This window comes from Xiphias gladius, chromosome 9 (genome assembly GCF_016859285.1).
Source record: "Xiphias gladius isolate SHS-SW01 ecotype Sanya breed wild chromosome 9, ASM1685928v1, whole genome shotgun sequence".
NCBI lineage: Eukaryota > Metazoa > Chordata > Actinopteri > Istiophoriformes > Xiphiidae > Xiphias > Xiphias gladius.
In genome coordinates, this window is record NC_053408.1 from 18119182 (window position 1) to 18131374 (window position 12193).

The 12193-nt window shown below is 38.8% G+C and overlaps 1 protein-coding gene across 1 annotated transcript; it reads left to right on the plus strand.

The window, feature by feature from the left end:
• The first annotated feature begins 566 nt into the window (after positions 1 to 566).
• cops3 (COP9 signalosome subunit 3) lies at positions 567 to 11658 on the plus strand. Its single transcript, XM_040134794.1, has 12 exons — positions 567 to 944; positions 1928 to 2057; positions 2919 to 3031; positions 3757 to 3806; positions 6785 to 6877; positions 7177 to 7356; positions 7540 to 7680; positions 8496 to 8669; positions 9640 to 9726; positions 10288 to 10401; positions 10537 to 10617; positions 11284 to 11658. Exons 1-12 carry the CDS (start codon positions 890 to 892, stop codon positions 11335 to 11337), a joined length of 1272 nt encoding a protein of 423 aa, XP_039990728.1. The 5' UTR covers positions 567 to 889; the 3' UTR covers positions 11338 to 11658.
• Positions 11659 to 12193: the final 535 nt, after the last annotated feature.

Genomic DNA, 12193 nt, shown 5'->3' on the forward strand with positions numbered 1-12193 from the left:
TGCAGCAGTGTAACATTCTGCATCCTACAGTGAAGCTTTTGGGATCCATCAGTGATATTTGAAAATGTGCCATAATTCATGTTATAAAAGAAAATTTGAGGGCCAAACAATTTGAATTTTGGTCATTAATTTTTTTTTCTTATCTTCAGTTGTTCCCTTTAACATTAAAAAATAGAACAAATCCTGTTGCCTAAGGCATATACTCCTCCAAAGTGCAAGGTTCTGGGTTTGAACCCTGAACATGATAAGCGATTTGGGTAATGGATGGATGCCAAAACTAAAATTAACCCAGTTCCTCACTTCTCAAATAACAATTGAATACTTGATGTATTTTGTCTTTATATAAATAAATAAATCATGAAAAATAAATTAGTTTTACAACGGTCACAGACAAGACATTAAACTATTACTGTTAGAATTTTTAGTTTTTAGAATTTTGTGCCCTGTTTATAATCAGTGGACACTTTAAGAGTGACACAGGAGCTCTTACATCTTTTAACATCTTTGTTGAAAACCCGGTAAAATGTACGTCAGTTCCTGTATTTCTTTTTCCCTGAAAGGAGAACTGGCACTGCAGTTTGAAATAAACTACTTTAGTCCCTTACCACATAAAAAAAAGGACAATAAGTTAGAATTTGCTCATACAAATACTTATATGAAAATCGTGGTTACTGTGGTACAAATACTATCAGCAAATCACGCACCTGGCCCTTTAAGAATTCAGTGGTCGGTTCGTAAATCTCGTTGCAGTCTGTTCTGTTCTTATGATCTCGCGATAACTTCACCCCAGTGGCGGCTGTGTGGCCCCCTGTCTCAGTCCGGACGGAGTTGTTTCTGACGTTTGAATGAAAAACAGTGCAAATTACCTCCACTTTGGACCCAGGAAATAATGGCTTCAGCCTTGGAGCAGTTTGTGAACAATGTGCGGCAGCTCTCCGCTCAAGGTAGGGTTGCTAAAGTCATTCAAGTGGGAAGTATTAGCTAGTTAGCTAGCATATGCTATCCAATGCCTTGCCGATAGCTAGGCAGCCAAACTGGTCAGAGCCCTCTTTTTGCTTTATCATGTAAACACACCCCAAAAATGACTTTCTCTGTCTGCGAGAGTTCTGTAAAGTATTACCAGAAGATGCGTTAGTACACAGGGACGCCAGAGAGAACTGCGAACTAGGTAGCTCATCAAACAAAATGTCAAAATCATACTTTTTGTTTTTGATCTAGAAAATAATTTCTGGGGACTGCCTACCGGTAGTCCCGCCCTGGCCCCACATGATTGGCTGGGGAACTGAATTAGCGAATATTATTGGCCTAAAGTCATCTGTCAATCCCACTTGCATTACCTCTGTTGCAAGGCCTTGACAAGACACTTGACCGGCCGATTTATATTCAAATACTCAGCCGCAGCACGATGGTTACAAACAGTTTCTTAAGTCAAGTTGATCTTTATATTTTCACAGAATAGTCTCTCTGCAGTCTTAGACATGAACATTGCAAATGTATTGATTTGACCACTCAAACACTAAAGAAAATGCCTCAGCATACTTGAAAATAAGTATTGGCCTCTTCTCCTTAGTGGATTTCATTAATTTAACCGTATTAATTACAATTGCTGTGATGGGGGAGTATTATGATAACAATTCTAGTTTTGGTAGCCAGTGCAGTTACATATTTCTGCATGTGTCCCTCTTGTGTGCCACAGCATGAAGAATAAGCCTTTGCTGTTGAAACTTGATGACATTAAATCCCAGTTCATATAAATGAAGAAACAGCAGGCCTACCTAAAAACAGTGATTTCTAAAATGTAAACTGTTGCAAGCATTGTGATGTAAACTATCTTAGATATTTACATGGTCTTCCAATGAACTAAAGGGCATGCAAGAAGATTCAAGGTGGTTTGATTTCTCTCTTGATTTCCTGCCCTCCTGCCCAGGCCAGATGACTCAGCTGTGTGAGTTGATCAACAAGAGTGGGGAGCTGCTGGCCAAAAATCTGTCCCACCTGGACACAGTGTTGGGGGCCTTGGATATCCAGGAGCACTCCCTAGGCGTGCTGGCTGTGCTGTAAGTAGCCTGCTTCTACACTAACTTCTTCCAGGTTTGCTGCCGTCACTGCAGTTACCCCGAGTCAAGAACTCTTCCTCAGTCTTCAGGGAAGTCTACTGCTGATTTGTTGATGTGTTCAATTCTGTCTTATCCTGTGCTTTCACTACTGCCCGGCCTTCATTATGCTCCTTGCTTGTGCTTCATCTTTTTCTTAACTGGGCCAAGAGACTGTGTTATTGTTTTGTCTGTTGAAGGTTGTATTGTACTTTTTGTGATGAATAAGATAGAGACACTGGAGCTATGCAGAAAGATTGTTAATAAGGACAGGTAACAGTTGCCATCTTTGTAAAAATAAATTACATAAATAATTCAGTTTACATGTTATAAATTGGGTGTCATTTACTTATTTCCTTTTTCTTTGTATTACTATGCTTTTTGTTATAGGCTACCTGTTGCATGCACATCTTAAAATGTAGGCATAAAGCAGTTGAAAATTGTGGCAATGAAAGTGATTATATCTTGTAATTCAGAAAGTCATGAGCTGCGTTGCTGCATTGAATATTTAAGTTATGAAAATTACTATGATTTTAAAAAGTGGAGTTTACTTGCACAAAAATAAAACCCAAAACAAGGAAAAATACAGAATAAAGTAGTTTTTTAAATGATTAACTATTACCATAGTAGATATTATTAGTTCACATCTGCAACCACTATTGTTCCATGCTTATTATTTACCAAAGACAATTGTTTATTTTGTATTCATCCCACATGCACCTCCCACACAAGTGGTGGTGTTACCAGTTAAGCTTTAGGGCCAATATCAAAGTCCCCTTTTTTTACTGAATGTTTTTTTGCTAACAACCTACTCTTTTGTTCCAGATTTGTGAAGTTCTCCATGCCAAACATCCCTGACTTTGAGACGCTCTTCTCCCAAGTCCAGCTCTTCATCAGTACCTGCAATGGGGAGCACATTAGATATGCAACAGACACTTGTAAGTCCTTACTAACGAAATCTCTCACTCCTGTGATGTTTAGGAAGCACGTTTGTCTTCTGATGATTGTTTGTATGTTGTACAGGTTTTCAGTGGAACCAGAACAACTCTCACCGTCCTGTTGTTTATTGGGCTGAGAGCACATACACTTCTAAAATATGCACTGTTGTCAGCTCAGCTATGCCACGTTTTATCAAAATTATGCCCACTTTTTCACATGCAAGTGCTTTTATTAGTTGGGGCCATATAACATTTACAGACTGTGTCCACTGACAAGTACTGAAAGAAATGTTTTTAGTATCAACTAAAAATAAGAACACATTGTATTGTTATACAGTGTTATGGCATCTGCAACGTGGATTGTAAAGGTGTATTTCTATTGTTTTAGTAGTTGAGTGTAGTGATTTAGTAGTGTTCAATAGTATCTGCTAATTTCTGCTAATTTCTTGGTGTTAGATAAATTATTACAAATGAAGTAAGAATTTTATTTAGTTAAATAGTGGCACTCTTGCACCTTAAACTTGAGTAAAATGTTGTCATTCTATGTATGAACTTGTTTGTCTAGGAATACACTTGTGTTACATAAACTGCATCAAAGTGTAGATACAGCATGTCCTATACACATTTGAGAAGTGCATGATACTTAATCAACCTATAATCAGTCTATAACATTCAATCATCAGTTTACATTGAACACTTTCCTTCCCTTTTGTTTCCTCTCACAGTTGCTGGTCTCTGCCACCAGTTGACAAATGCCCTTGTAGAGCGGAAACAGGTAAGACAGATTCTGATTTAGGTGAGGGGGAAATGTCTGACTAGATCTCACAAGAGAGCTTTAATTCAAAATATCTTCCAAATGAATCAGAGCCCATTGTAGAACTTTGATAATCAAGATTTTGAATTAGTTTTTTATTATTTGATTTTATTGCTAATTCAGTGGTATAGAGGAAAGCATATGCGTATGTATTATCTGCAAGAGTCAACAATTTTTTTTTTTTTTTTTAAGTTTTTCTTTACATTATAATCCACATCCTTACATGAAAATGTATTTTCTTCAGTGGCTACTTCATTATATTTCATGCAGTTTCTCGTGCCTTTATGCTTGTGCAAAACAGTTTGTTTGTTTTGTTTTTTTTTCATTCATGACTCTCAGCAGCCATTGCAGTAATCTGCAGCGCTGCTGTTACTAATGAAGACTGAATAGTTTAAGTATCTGCTTAAAATACGGAATGCAAATAAGGTTTATTTATTTAGTTCAGACTGGTTTCTGTTTTTATATCTTTATTTATTTAGCCTTTTGACCATCATTCAGTCTGTCATTGGTTTGTGAGTCATACACCTCAAGCTTTCATCAAAGCCTACCTGCACAGTTGAACATAGTGTGTATTCATTGACAGAGTGCTATTTTGTTGATGGAGATAGACAACTGGCTGCAAAAGCTATGTAGCCATGAACTCGTTATCTAATCGACAGTTGATCTCTATAATTTTCACTTATCGGCCTTACTTCACTCACAGTATGTATATGCTGAGATTTGCCCATGTTGACATACACTTACATAGCATTGTATTAAGAACAACTGTACACCTGATTATTCATGCAACTATCTAATCAGCCAATCATGTGGCAGCAGTGAAGTGCATAAAATCCTGTCAGGAGCTTCAGTTAATGTTCAAATCAAACATCAGAATAAAGAAAAATGGTATCTAAGTGACTTTGACCATGGCATGATTGTTGGTGCCAGATGGGCTGGTTTGAGTATTTCTGAAACTGCTGATATTCTGGGATTTCACACGCAACAGTCTCCAGAGTTTACTCAGAACGGTGTGAAAAACCAAAAAACATCCAGTGAGCAGCAGTTCTGCAGATGGAAAGGGCTTGTTGATGAGAGAGGTCAGAGGAGAATGGCCAGACTGGTTGGAGCTGACAGAAAGGCTACAGTAACTCAGATAACCACTCTTTACAATTGTGATAAGCATAAAAAGCGTCTCAGAATGCACAAGTCATCAAACCTTTAAGCAGATGGGCTACAACAGCAGAAGACCAGGACAAGTTCCACTCCTGTCAGCCAAGAACAGATATCTGAAGCAGCAGTGAGCGCAGGCTCATCAAAACTGGACAGTTGAAGACTGGAAAAACGTAGCCTGGTCTGATGAATCTGCATTACTACTGAGGCAAGCTGATGGTAGGGTTAGAATTTGGTCTCAGCAGCATGAATCCATGGACCCAACCTGCCATGTGTCAACAGTCCAGGCTGTTGGTGGTGTGGCGAATGTTTTCATGGCACACTTTGGGCCTCTGTACACCATCAATCATGGTTTGAATGCCACGGCCTATCTGAGTATTGTTGCTGACCATATGTATCCCTTTTTGGCCACAATATACCATCTTATAATGGCTACTTCCAGAATGATAATGCTCCATGTCACAAAGTAAAAGTAATCTCACACTGTTCAGTTGAGTTCAGTTTACTTCAGTGGCCTCCCCACTCACCAGATCTGAATCCAGTAGAACACCATTTGGATGTGGTAGAACAGAAGATTGGCAGCATGAATGTGCAGCTGACAAATCTGCAGAAATGATATGATTCAGTCATGTCAATATGGACCAGAATCTCAAAGGAATTTTTCCAACACCGTGTGGAATCCATGCCATGAAGAACTGAGGCTATGTTGAGAGAATTAACTGTCTGACCCCCTCCTATAATAAAGTTGTTCTTCTTCGTTCTAATGCCAACAAAAGTCAGGTCAGTCCATTTAGACATGAAGGATATCACTGGTCCAGCAGCTCTTGTAAGCAGGCCGTCTGGCCCGCTTTGAGCTTTGACCTGGCAGTCCATATCAGTACTGGGATTAAATTGCTCTACTGACTGCCCCTCCAAGCTGATCTGCATCAAGTCTTCAGTTATGGACAGAAAGTGGTGTATAGAGGGCCCTTTGCGCTGACGAGTGGATCACGTGATTTTTTTTTTTTTTTTTTTCCCCGACGGACAACATTGGTTAATCGCAGTGACCGCATCACTGTCATTGTGGTTGTGATTAACCTTTTTTCGAGGGGGGGGGGCTGTCTGGGCTGAATTTTGAAATACTTTTTATTTGCACACATGCTCCTAAATACATTTGACAGTTCGCACACACCTTTCGTTTTTTTAGTTGCACATGCGTGTGGAATGCTTGCACTGTCGTGTTGCAGTGGATACTCTCACACACCTTCAAATTCTGAACAGTTCTTGCAGAGCATTTCCTCTGCACTTCATCAGTAGAATCATATGAGACTAGTCTGTGTTGTCAAATAGAAAATGCAGAAAATCACAACTTCCTTCCACCTGAGTAAGTGTGTTAGTGTTGACATTTTTGCGGTTTCCATGATGGGATTGTTACTGTGAAGTGTCCCTGTCAACTTTCCCCTTATGCATGTATGATGTTTTAAAGGCAAATGCAGCTTGTGAATGGGTGAAATGTATGTAATGAAATGTTCTTTGCACCTTGCTGGAAAAGCATTTACCCCTTGGTGATAGTGAAATGGTTAGATTGAAATCATATTTTTCAACACTGTCCAACAAGACAAGGCCCAAATGAGTCATCCCATCACCAGTACAGAGAGCCAAGAGTAGCATGTTTTCCTTTTTCTTCTTGATCTAAATATTTAAATGCATTTTAAATTGTGGTGCAGGTCTAGACTGTTTTGAATGTGTGTTTGGATGTCTCAGGCAAGCTGCAGCTGGATAACTCATATTTTCTCCTTCTCGGACAGCCATTGAGGGGTGTCGTCGTCCTAAAACAGGCAATAGACAAAATGCAGATGAACACAAACCAACTTACCTCAGTTCATGCAGACCTGTGTCAGGTGAGTCACTGCCCCAGCTGCATCATCAACATGGCTATAATCACAAAAGGCCTTATGCTTTAACTTGCACATTTAATTTAGCCACTAAATGCAATCTGGTAAGCTTTATTATCTATAATCAACATCTAAGTTCTCCTTTTTGTTTTGGATCGCCTCTTCCTCTCAAGTATTGGATATGCCGTTTAAGGGTTGTGTTAAATTATTCACCGACAAGCTTAGTTGCAGTACTGATGGTTGGTTCGCAGTTTAACCATGTCCAGTGTAACCCTCACCCTCACTACATACCTGTCTCCCCGCAGCTGTGCTTGTTAGCAAAGTGCTTCAAGCCTGCCCTGCCCTTCTTGGAGCTGGACATGATGGACATCTGTAAGGAGAATGGAGCCTACGACGCAAAGCACTTTTTATGTTACTACTACTATGGTGGAATGATCTACACAGGCCTCAAAAACTTTGAAAGAGCACTGTATTTTTATGAACAGGTACTTTTTTGTATTTTAGTTGCACATTGACATCTACATGCTTGTGATGTTATGTAATAGCAATTTTTTTTGGAAATTGATTTCCAATGTGACCAGCAATTCTTCGAAATGTGTCACCTGTAACGACGTGTATTGCCTGAATCCACATCAAACTGATCGACTGTTTGATTTTTCCCTTGTCAGGCAATAACCACTCCAGCCATGGCAGTGAGCCACATCATGTTGGAAGCCTATAAGAAATACATTCTGGTGTCACTCATTCTCCATGGCAAAGTGCAGCAGCTGCCCAAGTACACCTCACAAATAGTAGGGAGGTTCATCAAGGTAAGGATGCATGGCACGGGTGAAATGAAAAGTATTTCGGCTTTGCCCTTTCAGTATTTACAGTCATTTAAGTAGCCAGACCTTTGTCGTTGATGTTGCCAATTTAAACATGAAACATCTCAAACAGTAATACAGTATTTAACCTTGTTATTTAGGGTAATATATATACTGGGTATAAACATAGGATTAGTGCCACTTGTAAGATGGTGGTTAAATTGCATGTACAAGCATCTCTGTATTAACTGTTTTATGAGACTTTGATAATACAGACCCCCAGGCACCCAAAAGGTTGTTTCATTATGCATAGTCCTTTGCTATTTATCTGTAATTTTTCATGATAACAGTCAAAAATTGGACACCTTTATTTTCAGTAACAGTTAATCTGTTGATTATGTTGTAGTTAATTAATAATTATTATTACAGAGTCCAAAGTGCTTAGTCAACTAGCTCTAAACAGTTCAGAATTGCTGTTTCTGCAGTTTCTACTTATAGACAGAACTATTGTTCATAGAATGAAATGAAATCACAACAGAAACAATAAAATTAAATGTGACTGGCTGTCGACAGCGGATGATCAGGAGAAGTTCATCTGTGGGCAACTTCTCAGCTGTCCCTGAGTTTCCACAAATAAGCTAATTTCCATCCAGCTCTGAAGGAAATGAGGGGACTTCAGTGATTCAGTAGTAGTGTTGCTTGCAGTGTTAATACATTGTGAAGGCCAATGAAGATCCATGCATGCAGTTTATCTTTTATTTTGCTGTTTGTGTTTTCCTTCCTTCTTTCTTTTCTTCTTTATATTTATCTCCTACCATCAGCCCCTGAGCAACGCGTACCACGAGTTAGCCCAGGTTTATACCACCAACAACCCGGCCGAGCTTCGCGGCCTGGTCAACAAACACAGCGAGACCTTCACACGGGACAACAACACAGGCCTGGTCAAACAGTGCCTCTCCTCCCTCTACAAGAAGAACATCCAGAGGTTAACAAAGGTGGGTGTGAGCGTTTGCTCTTTAACTTCTGTATTAAAACACAAAACATGTTGTCACGTGAAAGTATGAGCGAAAGTTTTCCAGTCGTCACTTTTTCACATGATGAGGTTGGTGATTAGACTTGGGGCTACGGATTAAGTTTAGACTTCACATTATGCTGGGCCTATGACATAAATCCACTCAGTTAAGCAAAAGAGCACAGTGAGACATCTGAAAAAGTGCCTCAGTCCTCCAAGTCAACTTCAAGTCAACTTCATTAGAAGTGACAATCAAAATGACAGGAAACATCGCCAGAACATGTATTCGTGAAGGCAGATGTAGACATTTGATAACCAGCTGTTACTCGTGGTTGGAAACCTTCACAAAACAGAAATGAAACAAGATCTGGCTTTTCTCGGGTACATGCAATAATATAAACGTGTTAAATCGATTAATTCCTCTGTCCATTTATCCATCCATTTTTGGCGGCTCGTCCAGGTCATGTCTAATGATTAATTAACTATATTATTAGGAATTATTGCTATACTATATACTGCAGGGAAGTACTGACAAATTTGATATATAGAAATGTCAATAAATTCATTCACTTGATGAACAATTCTAGGCCATATCATCCCTATTTGGATTTCACTGATATCTTTCATACTTTGGCCGGTATTACTTAAAGTCTTAAATTTAAGTTGGAGAAACCCTCTTTTCACATTACTTATTTTCTTCATCAAAATATTGCTCTGTGTAATATCTTCTGAAAGCACCTAATAGTCATATGATGATAGCTTACCAAAGCTATGTTCAATAAACAAGGTGCTTATGAGCCAAGGGTACTTTTGATGATGTGCTTTTTGTCTGCTTGTCTTCAGTCAGCCACATACAAAGATCCAACAAACTGTTTTACAAGGGCCCTCAGGTTCAGTAGATCTTGTGTTCGGATTTCATTTAAATATCTGTCTCTCTGATGTGTCTCCTGCAGACCTTCCTGACGCTGTCTTTGCAAGACATGGCGAGTCGAGTGCAGCTGTCAGGCCCCCAGGAAGCAGAGAAATACGTCTTACACATGGTGAGTTGGTCCAGAGGGACTAAAGCATCAAAAGCCAGCCCACATGTCATCAATAAACGGGTTTCCTAAAATGTAGTCAATTAAGATCTAAACAGTACGCCTATTTTATGTATTTTAGTATATTTTATTATTTTTTTAAGTATTTTTGGGGGCAAATTTTGTTAAAATTACTAGACAGGAAGTGAGGGGAGAGAGGGAGGGGACGAAATGCATCAAAGGTCCCCATCCAGGCGATTGCTGTATATGGTCTTAAACCCCTAGGTCACCGGGACATGCCAGCACAGTAAATTTCTCACTAATGCTGATGGAAAATAATCTTGCAGCATTAAGGCGTAATAAGATGGTATTATTATATTAAATGAGTACTTTTTCCATCACGGTTGGCATGTTGAGTGTTGGATGAACACTCAAAAGGTTCAGTTGTCCAGTTTGATTTATGTTATCTTGAAACCAATTCCAGATAGATTCGAGGGTTTTACATTTACCTTTCAATCAGTTTCGTATCGATCAGTGCGATTTGTGTTGGAATTTCCTCACATCCCTCTTTGTGCTTCTCTGCAGATTGAAGATGGTGAGATCTACGCTAGCATTAACCAAAAGGATGGTATGGTCTGCTTCCATGACAACCCTGAAAAATACAACAACCCAGCAATGCTCCACAAAATTGACCAAGAGGTAAAGATGCCCATCTCTATTTTCAGTGTTGTCTTGCTTTATATGACCTCTTATCATAATATTAAGTATGAAACCCTGGGTATTATTATTATTAACTACTTTTGAAGTAAAGCTATGTAATTTTCCTCCTTTCAGATGTTGAAATGTATAGAGCTGGATGAGAAACTAAAGTCTATGGATCAAGAAATCACAGTAAACCCACAATTTGTGCAGAAGGTGAGACAATGTTTAACACCATGATGATGCCATGATTTGTGTTCCATGTCTCTGGAAGATTTAGATCCTTGCAGTCTATGATGCAAAGATGCATCCACATTTGGTAGAATGATGAATGAAAAGTAGTAGGATGAAATGAATACAAATGTAACAATAAATCGCCTTAAGGAATGAAATAAATTTATCTTAGGGTTTTTTTTCACATGTAAAGTGCGTGTGCACAGTACAACACGGTACAGTTCGACCACAATGTGAGTAGCTTGTTGAGGTAACTGAGAAAAACACAGTCATATTTACATAAAACATGCTCTTTTATGCATTCAGGTGTCATAAAAGCATTGCCATTGCATATATATAACAATCCAAAACAGGAAAAAAGTCTTTCAGGAGTTTATTCCAGGAAGCAGATTTATTGAGTCATCTGAAGTGATGTGCTCAAATTATGAAATCATGAACATGGACTAATGTAAAATGACCATTTCTGGGCTTTCTCAGTTACATTTTAGTCATAAAACTGCTTTCTGGGAAAGGCCCCTGATTAGTTCCAAGAGATAAAACAGCCAGGCATTATTTATGGAAGTGTAGCAGAAACACCAGTTTGCAGCCATTTGTTGGGTCAGTTGTCTTAACAGGTTTGATATGTGACAAACTTTTTTTTTCCCCCAGAGCATGGGATCGCAGGAGGACGATGTTGGTAGCAAAACATCAAGTTACTCCTGAGGGGCCTTGGACAGGGAGAGAACGCTGCAGCCACCCAACACGTTCTTCCCAGGATGAGTTGGATTTTTTTAAAAGAGGAAAACAAACAAACATTCTATTGCATAAGGACGTTGATCAAGGAAAATCTAATTGTGTGGAATGATGATAAATTTGGTTATTCTTTCTTCACAGTGTCTTAAGGATAACAAAAGATCCTTACAGAAAAGGAAAAAAGATTACAATTTTGTCAGTGTTTTATTTATCAATGTTCAGGTTGGAGCGCCACTGCTACATTAACAGAAACCACAATAATAAAAACTGGACTTATTTGTTCCAAACATATGTGTGAAAAATCTCACTGTTTGTTTTGGTTCTGCTGCATGATGGCCGTAACTCGAGGGCATTACATATGAGGTAAAACATCTATGGCTGACGAGGAATAAATCTGATATATTCTACATTTGTAAAGACTGCAATGATCGTTTCCCTCTCACTCCTTTGGTTAGAATGTAGATATCATCGATAGCAAATCTGTACTCATGTACATGCCCTTGACCAAACTCGGCACAACGGAGGAGTCGTTCACAATCTGGTGCACTGTTTGTTTTTTGTTTTTGTTTTTTGTTTTTTCCTTTTCCTTTTTTTTTGTTTTGTTTTTTTTTTTTTTGTTTTTTAGGTCGGATCCACTAGAGGTCGCTTGAGCACTGTACAGAAAACCATTTTGACAGCTTGTTATTACAAGAGGTGAAGTCAGCAGATGAAACCAAACTGTCATGTCATTTGGGAGCTTGAGCTTTGCGATTGTGGATCTGTTAATAATAAATTGTTTAAGAATATAGTTCTGGGTTTCATGCCTTTGTGAAAAGCTTGTCATCCA

Coding starts and splice junctions, on each gene's coding strand:
- cops3 (XM_040134794.1), top strand. CDS start 890: ATGGCTTCAGCCTTGGAGCAGTTTGTGAACAATGTGCGGCAGCTCTCC. Junction 945..1,927: donor GCGGCAGCTCTCCGCTCAAG/GTAGGGTTGCTA, acceptor CCTCCTGCCCAG/GCCAGATGACTCAGCTGTGT. Junction 9,727..10,287: donor AGAAATACGTCTTACACATG/GTGAGTTGGTCC, acceptor GCTTCTCTGCAG/ATTGAAGATGGTGAGATCTA.